At 35.6% G+C, this 15957-nt stretch overlaps 6 protein-coding genes across 6 annotated transcripts; 2 read left to right on the top strand and 4 right to left on the bottom strand. All coding sequences in view use genetic code 12, as the record gives it.

Moving 5' to 3' along the window:
• Window positions 1-97: 97 nt before the first annotated feature.
• CORT_0A02010 (Vtc3 polyphosphate synthetase) lies at window positions 98-2644 on the bottom strand (the record flags this gene model as incomplete). The annotated part of the gene is made up of 1 exon (XM_003865984.1): window positions 98-2644. One exon carries the CDS (start codon window positions 2642-2644, stop codon window positions 98-100), a length of 2547 nt encoding a protein of 848 aa, XP_003866032.1.
• Window positions 2645-5000: 2356 nt separating this feature from the next.
• On the top strand, window positions 5001-6500 carry CORT_0A02000 (Ulp2 SUMO deconjugation enzyme; the record flags this gene model as incomplete). The annotated part of the gene is made up of 1 exon (XM_003865983.1): window positions 5001-6500. One exon carries the CDS (start codon window positions 5001-5003, stop codon window positions 6498-6500), a length of 1500 nt encoding a protein of 499 aa, XP_003866031.1.
• Window positions 6501-6537: 37 nt separating this feature from the next.
• On the bottom strand, window positions 6538-9099 carry CORT_0A01990 (Prp13 protein; the record flags this gene model as incomplete). The annotated part of the gene is made up of 1 exon (XM_003865982.1): window positions 6538-9099. One exon carries the CDS (start codon window positions 9097-9099, stop codon window positions 6538-6540), a length of 2562 nt encoding a protein of 853 aa, XP_003866030.1.
• A 716-nt stretch (window positions 9100-9815) lies between these two features.
• Window positions 9816-10922, bottom strand: CORT_0A01980 (Msp1 protein; the record flags this gene model as incomplete). Its single annotated transcript, XM_003865981.1, has 1 exon — window positions 9816-10922. One exon carries the CDS (start codon window positions 10920-10922, stop codon window positions 9816-9818), a length of 1107 nt encoding a protein of 368 aa, XP_003866029.1.
• A 187-nt stretch (window positions 10923-11109) lies between these two features.
• Window positions 11110-14235, top strand: CORT_0A01970 (Sgd1 protein; the record flags this gene model as incomplete). Its single annotated transcript, XM_003865980.1, has 1 exon — window positions 11110-14235. One exon carries the CDS (start codon window positions 11110-11112, stop codon window positions 14233-14235), a length of 3126 nt encoding a protein of 1041 aa, XP_003866028.1.
• A 4-nt stretch (window positions 14236-14239) lies between these two features.
• CORT_0A01960 (hypothetical protein) lies at window positions 14240-15946 on the bottom strand (the record flags this gene model as incomplete). The annotated part of the gene is made up of 1 exon (XM_003865979.1): window positions 14240-15946. The coding sequence occupies one exon, from the start codon at window positions 15944-15946 to the stop codon at window positions 14240-14242; it is 1707 nt and encodes a 568-aa protein (XP_003866027.1).
• Between the last annotated feature and the right edge of the window lie 11 nt (window positions 15947-15957).

The following is a 15957-nucleotide window of genomic DNA, read 5'->3' as shown; positions in this document are numbered from 1 at the left end:
CTACTCAATTTATCCATATTAATCTGTTCTTTACTTCAATACTTTCACTACAACACTATATAAAACAAATAACAACAACAACAGAATAGTTCCTCCCTCAGCTAACCATTTCGACCATAAATTGATGAATCTTTTTGTGCATTGGATTGTTTGCATAAAATTCATTATCTTCATATTCCAATTGCAAACTCTTCCACCCGAAAATGAAATTAATAATCAAAGCAATCATCAATCCAAAAGCAATAATCAAAGGACCAATCGAATTATCCAAGTGTTTATCACTTCTTTCTAAAATGATATTTCTTCGAACAATGAAAATGTAATAACCCCAAAGACAACTAAACAATGTTAAACCGAAATAGAAATATGCCAAATAAGTACTCAATTGATGGAAATTAGATCTAATTGTCGATGAATAAATGATAAATGTAACTGACATCAACAATGTAGTTACATGTAACCAACGATTGAATGTACGTTCATTTGCTAACCAAACTTTAGGTTCAATTTTAATTGGTCCCATGTTCTTAATCCATTGGTCAGGTTTAGTTACTCCTGCGGGTAATACAACTTCTTCATCTTCTGAATCAACATCAATTAATTTGGAGAATTGTTGTGGGAATTTGATCAATTTCTTGAGTCTGTTGGCTTTAGAGAGTGCACTATCATCATCTTCATCTTCATTTTCATCAAAATCAGATGATTGGTCATCAGTAGTGAAATTAGTGGTGCTTGGTTGTTGTTGAAGTGTCTTTGGCTTTGTAGTGTGTGAGAGATTACCTTCATCCTCTTCTTCATCGACATGAGAAATCTTTGAATCATCAGCCACTTCACCAGTTTCAGCCACTGATACTAGTTCATCTTGATTGCTGCTAGCTCCCTTGTACAACAAACTTCCTGAAAATGAAGCTGATCTAGGTTGGAAATTGGAGGTGTTGTTTTTCAAAATCATTGATTTAAATTTAGATAAATTATCATCATTACTCAATTGAGTAATACCATCATTGTTAACCTTTGTAGGAATCTTGGGTAAGTCATCATTAATATCTCCTTCCAATTCATTAAACCACATGGGAATATTATCCAATTTATCATCCTCCAAGTATAAAGAAGCAACACCATGAATAAATTTGGAGAAATTAGGAATTTCCTTAACTAAATAGCTACTATTGATCAATTCATTAATCCATTGTAATTTCTTGAAATTTTTAACTGAAGATTTCTTAATCTTAATTTCCATGGTGGAAAAGGGGAATTTATTGTACTCACCTTTTCTTAAAAATTGTTGATTATTTTTAGGATTATCTAAATCCAACCTATGCCATTGATGAGGATCTCTAATGGGTAAAATTGGATCAAATGAATCTTCTCTGATAAAAGTCAAGTTGGAATCAATAATTATTCTAATCTTGTCATCACCAGGGATTTGGAAAGCAGTTCTCTTGTAAGTGGTTCTCAAAATTGGTTGTAAATTGTTTTCATCGATAAACTTCAATAATCTCTTGACAGTAGCTTCATCATTGATTTTAACAAACTTTTTTGGAGTTTCATGATTAATAACAAATTGATTAATATACTTTTGCCTCAATTCAATTTTATCATCGACATGAAAATTGGAATTAACATCAAATTCTTTTCTTTCCATAGTGATTTTTGGCTTGTCAGATAATTTCCCAATCCATCTAATTCTCAATGTTGATGAATTGTTAAGTTTGGTTAATTTGTGATTATAAAGATCAAAATGTTCATTGTCAAAGTATAAACAATTGATGGTTTGATCAGTTTGCGTGACTTTGTTATCTTTACCGTTTGCTTCATCTTCATCTTCATCGTCGTCATCGTCGTCATCGTCATCATCATTATCCTTTTTTGAGTTATAAATCAAAACTGGCAAATGTCTTAAAATAGTAGTCTTTACCTCCATTAAATTATCAGGATGAACCCAGAATTTAAATGATTGAAATTCTCCACTCAATGCACCATCGTTAAACGATGACAATTTCGACAAAGATTGATCAACTTCATAATTTTCTCTCAAAAATTGAAACAAAGTACCAATCTTGTACAATAACGGTGAATAATCCTCTGAATGGAATGGCAATTTCTTCAAACGAACATTCAACAATGGTTTAACTGAATAATTTGAATGTAATCTATCATGTTTCTTGACAATTTTGATAAATCCAGTATAATTCAAACGTTGAAAATGTTCCAAATTTTGCGCTTCATTCAACAAATGATCCAATTTCTTGGAAAATGCATCAACATCAAAAGTATCTGCAACTTCAGTTTGTTGTTGCAAGATATCCAATTCATCATTCAATTCATCAAATTTATTGTGTTGAAATGTGAATACTTTTTCCAAATTTTCATCCAATGCACTAACAAAATTTTGTTCATCTTTATCAGTCCAATTGTTTTTCAAAATAACACCTTCTTTAAGTAATTTCTTCAATTGATTGTAATTGATGTAAAAATCTTTCCATGGTGCATAAGTTTCGGTTTCCAACTTGGTACCAAATAACATTCTGGATTCGTGTCCTCCTTGCTGTTGTTGTTTGCTAGCCGAAGGTACAGTTGCTGTAGAAGACTGTTGTTCACTCGAGGCAGCTGGTTTGGATTTGGGGTCTTGACTAGATGCCATAATAGATGTTCCTTTATATGGAAGTAGATTAGTTATTCAAAAAGAAGATTTAAAAAAGTGTGAGCGTTGCTAAACAAAGTAGGAGTGAATTGAACTGAGTAGTAGTTTGGACGTTGAGGTATTAAGGTATTGAGGTGTTCGGGTGTTGAGTTTAATTTTGAAATTTGTAAATGAAACCTAATATGTTCTCTCCTTCACTGTTTTGCTATCACTTTCTTTGTGAAATCTAATTTTTGTTTTTTTTTTATTTTTTGGTTTTCTCTTCTTCCAAATTTTTAACCTGTTCTACTGATAAAAAGCTTTCTTGTATGTAAGATGCTTTAATTGTTATATTCGTAGATTTTATTATCAATATCACGCACTCTCTTTTGGTCTTTATGGTCTGACTGTGAGGGATATGTAGATGGTATTATTTAATGATAGAATGACCCAATTGGATACAGAAAAAAGGTAAAGAAAAAGTGGCGATAAATTGGATGACCTTCGGTGATGGAATTATTTTAAAACTTGGGGGGGGGAACGTGGTGTGGGTTTATAAATAATTGTAAATAATAATGATAATAATAATAATAACAACAAATGGCTTTGTAATAACTTCAACTGTATTCGTAAAAGTTAATTGGTTCAATGCAAATTCATTAATTAATTTAATCTCAATGAAACGTTGTTACCATTACAATACTTAATTTGTAATACATAAATGCCACTCTATCTCTCTTTGTTGTTGATATTTTTACTTTCAAAGGGTAATGGAAGTCCCAAAAGACTAATTTAGTTTTGTTCCTCAATGTTGAACAATAAGAAAGTAATCGCACAAACAATTTTGTGTATAAATTGAATCAATCCCATCAACACCAGAAACTGATACCACACACCGTACACACACTGTAAACACACCATACACACGCACACACACACCACATGCCCTGTGGATCTAGCTGCCACTTCAATATTCAATCAATCAACTAACGCGTAGCAAAGCAAAAATCTAAATTGACGATAGATCATACTGTGAACTAGTTTCTCTTGTATAGCACTGGGTAGTCTTTCTTTTCACATAATTGAGACCCAATGCTCTCTTTGACAGCCCTCGTGGGCAAATATTCCACTTATGTGTTCACCAGTGCTACCTTCTGTACAGGGCTTATTGTTGTATATATGCATGTGTGTCAACTCGTGCGTTTCATGGGCATTTAACAAACATGGTCTGCACCGTACCTTTGTGCATTGAAAGACTGACACTTTTGTGGTGTAACCTCTTCTATGGTTTCCTCGGTAAGAACTTCTGAGTACTTATGGACTGGTCAAGCCAAGTGGTGAATATATCTCAAATGAACTTGGAAGGACTGCCACTAGAAGAATCTAGAGGTCTCGAGATACGCTCCTTTTGCAACACACTCTCTGTCTCTGTCTCTGTCTCTTTCTCATAAGGTCGTGTACAATGTAACAAAGTTGGTGCTTTTCATTTTGTGTAGAATGTACTGTCTAATTGGCTTTGTGTAAATATTAATCTCAACCACCCACGTGGGGAGTCAAATTTGAATACAGGCCAAACTCAATACTTTTATTGTCTACAAGGACAAAGAAACTGAAGTGTGATCGCGTGATACTTTAAAACACTTTATTGATCAACAGCATTTAGAAAATGTTTGGTAGTCAATGATCCACATCAACTTCCTTCCATGCAGAATCTTAAATAATATAAACCTTTTGCAGCTTTAGCAACGTTGGTAAAAGAGAGTCTAGCAATGTTTTTTACCTGTAGTATCGTGAAGAGGTGTATTCTATGAATGTTATGATACCTACCTGTTTGCCAAATTCGATTTCAATAAGTATGGCCACAAGGTGTATTATCATCCTTTTCTTGTATATAAAGATTCGTAAAAAACAGCCTAACCCAAATCGATACTAATCCCAGGGAGCTTCACGAGCATTTGAGAAATTAAAAATTTGCCACCGTTTGTAGATTATAAAATCAATTGCAACTTTCTGTAGCAAATTGCTGCAAAATTGTTGCAAAATTGATTATGTTTCGATCTTTTGCGCTTTTTTCAAACCGACACTTGTTCAATTTGTTACTGTATTGCTAGTAAATTCCCCAGAGTTTAGCATCAGTTAAATCAACTAAGGTTCTCAGCATAGTCTAACAGGAAAACAAAAGTCACTAATTTATCTCTAGTTAATTAAAGTCCAGTTTATCGTTAGAATCATCTCTCTATTCTTTTATCAAAGCGCAATGTTTTTTCTCATCACACGCCAAACTTCAGCGCGACAATCGCAAGACGAAAAAACAAAAAACAAAGATTCGACTAAAGTATCAATTAGCAAAAAGAACTTTTCAATCTCATTACTCTAGATGTTCGATAATCCTATACTTGATCATGAGCGAATATACATACAAGATGACTTATCATACAACTTCTCTAATCACAGAGATGCCAAAGAGATAATACCAGGGGACGGATTAGGAGGACGCTTATGGTCTTTAATCAGCAAGATGCTTCATCAAATTACATCATTGATTCTATCCTACTTCATACGACCTCGCCATATAGAACTACCCGAGCATGAAAAAGCTCCCTTAAATGAAGAATCCATAGCTAGTGAAGATTCGGATATTGAAATACTTGGAGAGAAAATTAAATTACATCATTATCCCATCACTAATGACTATCATCTCATAACCAATCATCAACGTTCATACCAGAACAGCATTTTGGATGATAGTTTTCGAGATCAAATGGGAAACAGTACTACCACGTATGAAAATAATACTAGTCAAATACTACGAGATCTTGCATTGAAGAAATTGAGAGCAAATAGAGCGGAAAATAAACAGCTGAATCGACAACAATATGGAACAGACTTGTCAATTGCGTCACCTTTGTATCGAACTCCATCAAGTCGAGTCAATAACCAGCTCATTTCGGCACCACAAACACACCCCACTGATCTACCCACTGATCTACCCATTGGTCATCAATTTTTTAATATCGGGCCAAAGACAAATTACCAACAATCAATCCTAAATTTCTACATCCCACCACAACCAGTTTCAATCACTTCATATTCATTGATAGATGATCTAATTGCCAATTTCAAAATTGATCGTATTTCCGAAACCTATAAAAAAGCCCAATCAAAAACTCAAGATTTAATAACAGCAAAAAGATTAGCTTCCAAAACTAAAATTGAACCATTAAATGAATCACAGTTGACAAAAGTAAATCAGGCTTGGCAATCGAACCCTCGATCGATTTGCATTAATCGATACAACATTGATATATCCTTTGCTGATTTACAAACTTTGAGAGATGGACGTTGGCTCAATGATAATATAATCGACTTTTATCTCAACTTAGTCATGAAACGAAACTCAAAAGTGTTCATTTGGACAACTCATTTCTATTCAACTTTGGCATCAAGAGGATATAGTGGTGTGGCTAGATGGGCCAAACGGAAGAAGATAGATTTATTCACCATGGATAAAGTAATTGTGCCGGTGAATATAAGTAATACTCATTGGGCATTGGCAGTAATTGACAACTTACAGAAAACCATCACCTATTACGACTCCCTAGATTTCAACCAATCAGGCAATCCTGAAGCTGTGGAGAACTTACAAATGTATATGGATAATGAAGCCAAACGATTAGGTCACCATGCCATCAAATATAAACTTATTCCATATATTGATGCACCACAACAAAAGAATGGATCCGATTGTGGTGTGTTTACTTGTGTTGCTGCTCAATACTTGGCTCAAGATAAGACTTTTAACTATTCTCAAAATGATATGAAAGTGATTCGAAGACGCATGACTTATGAAATCATGAATGATGAACTACTAAAATAGCTACCTAGTATTTTATATACAATAAACAACATCCCTGTTAAAATATTCCCAAAAATGATCGAGATTTAGCATCACCTTGATAAGATGCAATATCAGCAATTTCCTTTTCATAATCAACAATCTTTTTATTTGAAGCTTCAATCTTTTTAGACAAATAATCAATACGACCATCTAGTTTATTATTAATCTTATAAATTCCACTCAATTCAGTCTCCAATTTTTGAATTTTGGTCACTTCTAAATTAATCAAATTGGTTAAATAATCAGTTTCATATAATTTCCAAATTCTTAAATCTCCAATTATATTTTCAAAAGCAGCTTTAAACAATGGTCTACCGGTGGTAATCTTATTCAATACTCCCTTATCTCTTTTCAATGAAATCAAATCAAATTTTTCCAATGTTGTCAATGTATCCATTGTTTCCTTTGATGATTTAAATAATGGCAGTTTAATCAAATCATTGTAAGTAACAGCTTCCTTTTTCAGCAATAATTTCATAATAAGCCAAACTTGAGCTGAATTCCAATTATTATCACCATTATCCACTTTTTGACTACTTAAAAAGAATGTCGTGATTAACTCAGCAGCTTGAGTAATCATTTCCGTCACTGCATTTTCGGGATCCTCGCCTGATTTAACACGACGTATAAATGCTTGTAAGTCTAACATTCTTCCACCTAATGGTTCTAAACAACTGCTCAATGCAGAATTATCTTTGACATTGAGTACATCACACACATATTGTTTCGAACTCGTCATTGATGCATCACTTAATGAAATATCTTTAAACACTTGGTTAGGTAAAGCTTCATTCAAATGGTGTAACGAGCCAACATCAGCCGTAAGGAAGATAACATGAGCAATATTATTTTGTATTAATCCTGATGCCCATTCAGCAATCAATGGATATATGAAGTCATTCAGATGAACATCGGCTCTTCTGGAAAATTTATTAACCACAATAATTGGTTTTGACTCTGGATGTTGTGATAAGAAATCCTCTTGTCTCAAAAGCTCAATCTTTTCATCATCTTTCAACTTCTTATTCCTTCTTTCAACACTTTTAACATATTTCTGGTAATCAGTTTCACATATATGTCTGATTGATTGAGTAGCCAATGAAAACATATTCTTAATCTGGGTCTCCTTACTCTCACTCAAACCCGATTTCTGTCCCGTCAACCCTTGCACTGCCAAATCGACAAATTGGGAAATTGAATTTGTCCATGTGAAAACAGGGAAATATCCCAATTGAGAAGCAGTACTTCCAATCAAACTATTCTCTGATCTTGCCTTACTCAATTTATCACATTCAATCACCAAGATCTTATTATTCAATCGATCATCAGGAGCCAATGTATGATCCAAAACAAATTCCTCCTTACCTGAACCTTGTGGTCCCTTAACAATGATAAAACTGTTCAAATTCTCCAATATCCACAATTTCAATTGTTTGGACTTTTCAAATCTTTCTTTCCAAAACATATTACTCTCCTTTTTTATCTCATCCATGGATTGGCTGTCCAGTGTATCGTCATCTTTAGTTCCAACAACTTCATGAAGCTGTGTGTCAATGTAATCATAACTGTTGGACACCAAATTGACAAGAGTCTTGTATGGGATATAAAGTAATTGGAAAATCTTGTTTTGCTTAAAATGATCAAACGAGTGTCTGCTATGAGTAATCTTGTACTCAATAAACCATTCTCTTATTGGATCAAACACCATAACCGCGAGTCCTGCGAGGAGAGCCAAAAGAATTGGGATAGAAATCTTGGTATGGTTGGAGATGAAATCCATCAAGTAATTCTTCCTCTTTATTGGAGAGAACTGAATATGAATCGTTGTTTTACCATTGTTCAACAGCATTCCAGTAATACAATGTTTGGCACAAGTTGCTGCTCGAATATTGTGGAATAAAACTGATGAGTCAGCTGGATCAGCTTTAATATCATCAATCAAACCATACCTTCTAAACAACACATATAACTCTTCCTCTGTCAATGGATCACCTTCAAACTTGATTGCTAATTTAGGACTAGGAAATCTTTTTAAATCTTCTATCCATGGAACACCTTTAACACTGTATACTTTGGGAGCTCTATCAGTCAAATAGTCAAATACTCGAGTAATTGCATTTTCTTGCTGTTTCTCATTCTTGGCAACGTTGTTTCTAATTTGATCAATAAATTGTCTTGCTGTTTCATCTTGAGGGAATTGGTACTTGACAAATGCACCTGAGTCTCTGGCCAATGCCACAACTTCAGTCAATGTTGATCCTTGAGGCAAGGGAGATGACAACTGCTCAACCTTTTTCTTCACTTGATCATCCGAATATCTTGGGGCAAACAATGCAAGTCGTGATAAATACGACTTGATAAAGTTCCGAGACGTGGCGAACGAATAATATAGCAATACTTCATTACCCCTTTTATCAATGACACCAGTTGCTGAAACGGAATTGTCGACTTCTGTGGAATCTGATTGCTTTTTCAAATCTTCTATGTCAGTAGCATAGTGTCTACAGGCCTGCCACACCAGTGGCACACGTCTGATATTCAAGGTCCACAATGGCCGAAGTCTTGCTAATGTGGACATGGTACTAAATTGTAAGATCAATTGAGTGTTTCTTTAAGTCTGGTGGTCGGTGGTTGATGATTTGCAATAAATTGCTAAAGGGATAAACTCGGACGAATTAATGACCTTGATTGTAGACGCTACCAATTACGTTAGCTGCAAATGTCGACAGCATGTGGATCATCAGCCACAATGAACTTGAGATGCTTTATCGATTAGTTAGATTCATAGAGTAGAAAATTAGAATAATACAACTTTACTAATTGGTTTAAGAGCGCAGTAATTTACTGATCATCAAATAACACAATCCAATATGCTACAAGTGCCTCCCCAGAAAGAAATGTCTCAAACTGTTTTAAAAATATAATGGATGAATTCCACTCCTATAATGTAATACTCTATAAGGAATAGGATGTTAGTTTGAATTCTAATTTTGGCCTCGCTTTGAACCCGTGTACCACTATGATACAAGGGTCTTCGAAGAGGCCGACAAAGACAAAAACAGAATCAGAAAAGATCTCAAATGATTTCCCAATTGAATATGTATTGACCTATACAGATCTATGGAAAAATGTTGATTTAAATTGTGGTATACTGTTAAGAGAAAGAGAGTGATATTTAGCGATAAAATTTTTTTCAATTGTATACAACGTTTGATGCTTCAGGATACTTCGCACACAATCATTTTTGGTAGAGACACGTAATATCAAGCACCTTGTATTCACTATAGATATGCTCTAATCAAGTGCCAAACTTGGTATGGTCCCAGTGGCTGGTGTGGATATAATTCTATAAAAATCAGACGTTTTCAACGCCCTAACAGGTAAATCGTCATTTTCATCTCGACTCAATTTTCCACTCTTGTAATTGTAATTTTCTTTAATGTATTCCCTAACCGGTAACAATGCAGCTTCTCTGCATAATTCCCTCAAATCAGACCCACTATACCCTCTAGTTCTTTCTACTATCAGTTCCAAATCAAATTCTTGCTTATCAACTTTAGCATCTTTTAATATCTTTGTTAAAATTGATCTTCTTTGTGAAGTGTCAGGTTTACCAATTGCAAACGTCTTTGGCATTCTTCTTAAGAAGGCTTCATCAATATCTGTTTTTCTATTAGTTGCTCCTAAAACCATTATTTGTCCATTAGATTTCAAACCATCCCATAAGGTCATAAATTCAGCTTTCAACATTGCACTAACTTCGTGATCACTTGACGATCTATCTCTTAAAAATGAATCTATTTCATCAATGAAAATAATACATGGTTGTAACTTATTTGCCAATGAAAAGATGGCGTCGACAATTTTATTTGATTCTCCATACCACTTATCCATAACAGTTGACATTCTAATTGACAAAAAGAATGCGCCACTTTCCTTTGCAATTGCCTTAGCAAGCATCGTCTTCCCACAACCTGGTGGGCCATAAAAGAGTACACCTTTAGGTGACTTTATCAAATTCAGATGGACTGCAAATAACTCTGGATCGGTCAATGGTAACATCACTGCTTCTCTTAGTTCGTCAATGGTTTCCTGTAACCCACCGATATCTCCAAAAGAAACTGAAATCTCCTCTGGTGTTACGAGTGAGCTCAACAACGTCTTTTCATATTGGTTGAGCGAAATATTCTTTAGATGTGGATTGGTGTTTTGTATCTTCTTTAAAATCCCCTTGCCTTTCTTGTCGGATTCTTTGTTCTTGATACTCTTGTCAAGATACTCATTTATTATAGCGTTTAGCAAGTAATAGACGGATAAACTAGCTCCAGTTAGCAATAGTAAGTCACTAACAAGCTTAACGTTAATCTTGAGCTTACTTAGATCAAACTTTAGGTTAAACATAATACACTGTTGCTGTGTCTTTGAAGGTGCGTAACTTGTGATAAAACTTTGGAGAAAGAAAAATCACAATCAAAAGAGTATACGCTACCAAGTCAAATGAGCATACAATTTTTTTGCAGGTGATGATCATCTGGAGAAATATACTCTGTTACTGCTCCACGATAAATAGCTACACATACATTAAGAGATGGCCAGACCGAGAAATGGAGATGTTTCAAGAACCATTCAACTACCTTCTCAAATTCTAGAGCAAATAAATGACAAACAAGCCAGAGGGGAGTATGATTCTGGTGATGCTCGATATGGTACTCCAGACTCAACCGGTTCCAAAAAGAGAAAGTCAAATAAGGTACTATCTAGAAAAGAGAAAAGAAAACAGGAGCGTACTTTGAAGAAGCAGAAACAAAGACCGAATGTGAACGCAACTACTCCAATTTCCAAAACTTCAAAAGTTAAAGAGCAAAAGGGTAAACCTTTCAAAACTAATGGAAGTAAACGAGTCAGTGGTGAGCTGGAGGATGTTATGGAAAAGCTAAAAAAATTGAAGGAACAAAAGAACAACAAAGCCTCGACAAAATTGAGAGTTATTGGAGAAGATGACTTGAAGGATCACTCAACGTCGGACTTCTCTGGTCTGGAGGATTTGGAGGATGCTGAGTATAGTGAAGAAGAGGATCATAATACTGATCCATTGGAAGCATTGCGTCGCTTGAAAGAAAAGAAAAAGAAGAGCTCAAACAATCAGAGTGAAATACGAATTGTCAAGGAAGATGATCTCGAAGATGATGACCTACTGGGTGATGGCTATAGCGAGGTTGAGGAAGACCCCATGGAAGCTTTACGACTATTAAAGGAAAAGAAATATAGTGGTTCAACAAAGAGTAATGGAGATGTGAGGATCGTAAAAGAAGACGATTTGGAAGATGATTCATTTGGTGAAAGCGATCTGTACTCCTCAGACTACAAATCCGAGTTTGGTGGGTTTGATGACGTATCAGATGACGAATCGGACAATGAAACAAAGGAAACCAAGAAAAACCAGGATAGGCATATCATCCCCGATAATGCTATCACTCAAAAAGATAATGAGGAGATTGAATATTACGCCAAAAAGCTTGGGTTGAAAGATGGCAAAAAATCGAAATTGAGCAAAACTGATGATGATGATATTATCGGGGGTCTCTTGGATGGGTTGGATTTGGATTTCTCAGACGACCTAAGTGCACCAGAAGACGACGTCTCGTCCTCCGATGAGCGTGAAAGCTCTGAAGTAGGTAAACTTAAAGTCAAACAAAGCACCAAGTATGCACTTCCTCCAAGTTCCAAAGCATCTCAACAAGATGATGATGACCTCGAATATTATGCCAAAAAATTGGGAATCAAGAAAACTGATAACTTGCCAGACGCTGACGACGATGACTTGAACCACTTATTAGATGGGTTGGACTTCATCAATGAAGAGGAAGTTGAAGTGGCTAGCGAAGGTCTGGAGGAAGAAATTGAAGATGAAGATCTGGACTATTCCTCTTCTGGAGAGGAGAGAGTGAGGGAGAATCCTTATGTTGCCCCTAGTACCGACAAAGGAGACAAAAATGACGCCTCTATATCTGAGCAAAGGTACATTCCTCCTGCATTGCGTCGCAAAATGGCATTGGAAGCACAAAGTGAAGAATCTAAGGAAATTTTGAACTTACGAAAGGCAATTATGGGTCCCATGAATAAGCTTTCGGAAGCCAACATCTCCTCAATTGTGAATGAAATTCAAAATCTATACATGTCCCATCCAAGACAGGTGATGAACGAACAGTTAACAAATATCGTTCTTGGTGGAGTGATTCAGCAAGGTCGATTGTTGGACACTTTTGTTTACCTCCATGCTTGTCTCGTTGCTGCAATCTACAGACTACAAGGTGTTGAATTTGGAGCCCACTTTATTCAAACGTTGATTGAGAAATTTGAACAGTTTAGTAAGGAGAGCAATAAGAAGACAGAAGCTTCAAATTTGATAACATTGTTATCATCGGTGTATTTATTTCATTTATTGTCTTCCAAGGTCCTATATGATATAGTTAGAGAGCTCATTATAAACCTTAACGAAAACAATGCAGACTTATTGTTACGATTGATTAGAAGTTCTGGGAACCAAATGCGTACAGATGACCCTTCATCTTTGAAGAACATTATAATTTTGTTGAATGAAAAATATGCTAATTTGCTGGCGGACCTTAAAACTTCAAGAATTCAATTCTTGATTGATACAATTTCAACTTTGAAAAACAACAAAATGAAGGTGCTAAATGAGGGAAACCATCAATTGTCCATCAGACTCAAAAAGTTTTTGAGTGGTATAAACAACAACAAAGGAGGTGATCCAATTCAAGTGTCCTTGGACGATATACATAATGTTGACACAAGAGGGAAATGGTGGTTGGTTGGATCTGCATGGAAAGGGAACGAGGTCATCGACAAGCCAGGTGCCGATGTCAATGAATTCGAGGTCAATGATGTTCTCGATGCAGCTGAACCAAACTGGTTGGAATTGGCAAAAGCACAAAGGATGAACACTGATATTCGTAGAGCTGTATTTATTTCAATCATGTCAGCTACTGATTTTGTCGATGCTAGGACAAAGTTGGATAAGTTGTCTTTAAAGAGGGCTCAGGAAAGAGAAATACCAAAAGTATTGATCCATTGTACTACTATTGAACCTTCGTGGAATCCGTACTATGCGGTATTAGCAAACAATCTTTGTGATACACATTCTTTCAGGAAGACATTTCAATTTATGTTGTGGGATTTAATTAAAGAGTTAGATGACGGTGATGTTGACGATGAAGAGGTTAATGTTTTGGGAATCAATGATGGAGATGAGGAAACAAAGTTGAAAAAGATTTTGAATCTTGGAAGATTTTATGGATACCTCTTGGCTGAGGACTCATTACCCTTGCATTCGTTAAAAACAGCCAACTTTTTGACATCATCGCCAGATGCTACTCTATTCCTAGAAGTATTGCTTTTTACCTTCTTAGACCAAATTGGAAAGAAATCAAGAAAGAATCAACTAGGCGCAGGGATGATAATTGACAAGTCAAGCAAAACTGACGATCTATTTGATGATAGATTGTTAGTGCAGCGCATAATTAAAGCAAAAGATCAAATCACTTTGCTTCGTGGATTACAATACTTTTTACAAGAAAAAGTTAAAGCAAGTGATCTCGTCACAAAGGAGAAACAAAGGGTGAGAGTAGATTGGGGAGTTGATGCAATGTTTGATGTCATTGATGAGTTATTAAAAGATGCTGACGAATATTAAAGACCTATGTACATAATTTTCTTTTTAATATAGCAACAGACTCGACATGTTTAGTTTGTGGAAAGAAATCAAATCCGACAACATCTGCAACTCTATACTTTTGATTCTCACCTTGTAATTCTTCAAAATTGGCCAAATCCCTAGCTTGTGTGAATACATTACAACTAACATAGACAATCATATCTGGTTCGAATTGCAAGAGTTGTTTCAAAAATAGCTCGTCGGAACCTTTTCTAGACGGGTCAACAATAACCACACTTCCTTTGCCCTTGATACCACTGTTTTTGAACTCATCGTTACCAAATATGTTGGACGCGTCTCCCAAAATAAACTTTGTCCTCTCTGGGTAAAGACCATTCAATTTCATGTTGTGGTTTGCGTATTTGATACTTGATTCACTGATTTCGATCCCAAACACATTCAACTTTTCATGGAAATTTGACAACGCAATACCAAAGAAACCGACCCCACAGTAAGTATCAACTACGTTCTCAACTGGGGTCTCTAACTGCTTCATGTGATAACGTATATAGTCCAAAACTGATGGCAATACTGAATTGTTATTCTGAAAAAAGCAGTTTGAATCAAATTGGTAAATGAAATCCTCAATCCTTTCTGTTATAACTTTCGATTGTCCTTCAAGTGCCGTCTCGTAGAATTCTCCAGTATCGTGGTCAATACGCATGCTTTGCCTCAATGTCAATTGCTTCATTGGTGGACCTTGTAAGTATTTAGTTCTTGCTTGGTGTAGCTTATCATTTATTTCAACTGTAGCAATGGGACAATTTTCAACATCTATTTTACCTCTGTTATTCACATGTTGAAATCCCAACTTAGTACACTTTCCATCTCTTACTTCAAAATGGGGTGTAAGTTTTGTTCTATAGGAATATTGAAGGGGTGAAGGATTAACCACCCCCAACTCACGATCGATTTTCAAGTTTGGGTAGAATAACTGATACGCCCTTTTGATGACATTTTGTTTAAACAACAACTGCTCCGGGTACGATAGCATTTGTAGCTGACAACCGTTACATTCTTGGAAATGCTTGCATAATATCATCTGTTCATTTCTCTTACTCTGTCGCAGTCCCTTGTTCAAAACCTCAATCAATTCTCCCTCTGCATAAAATTCGTGATGCATCTTAAGCAAAACTTTAACTTTGTCACCCACTGCAGTTTTGGGAATCATCAATACTGTGTATTTTCCAAGCACATTCTCCGAGTCAGTATATTCAGATGCATACATCGATTTGGGTATAATTGCCAACCCATCTCCATTATGTGAGGTACCCCTTATTTTCACACTCGGGATGACATTATGTCGTCTTTGAAATGGTAAAAAGGCCTTCACGATATCATATGGGTTATGAATATCGGCATCTGTGATATTAGTATGCGTTTGACATGAAAAGTCTTTGAGAAACTGGCGAATTTCAAGAAATGTCACGTTACTGGGATGAGTTGGATCTGCCAAATCTTTTCTTCGTTTAGTTTTCTTGAAAAATTTCAACAACGAAGATACCTTCTCCTGTTTCTTTGAGGAAGAGATACCGGAGTATAGTCTTTGAACAGTCCATAGTAGTGGTTGCGTTGGTCGTATTCTTGCAAACATGAATGATATCATAGAGATGCGGATTTGTGTTTTCCTGGGCGATGCCATTTTGCAGCATTGAGCGGCACTACCAGTCACATTTATCCCATTATTCATTCAAATTAAAT

This window comes from Candida orthopsilosis, assembly GCF_000315875.1.
Source record: "Candida orthopsilosis Co 90-125, chromosome 1 draft sequence".
NCBI classification, from domain to species: domain Eukaryota; kingdom Fungi; phylum Ascomycota; class Pichiomycetes; order Serinales; family Debaryomycetaceae; genus Lodderomyces; species Lodderomyces orthopsilosis.
The sequence above is the reverse complement of the archived record's forward strand: the minus strand, read 5'-3'. Positions and strand labels throughout refer to the sequence as shown.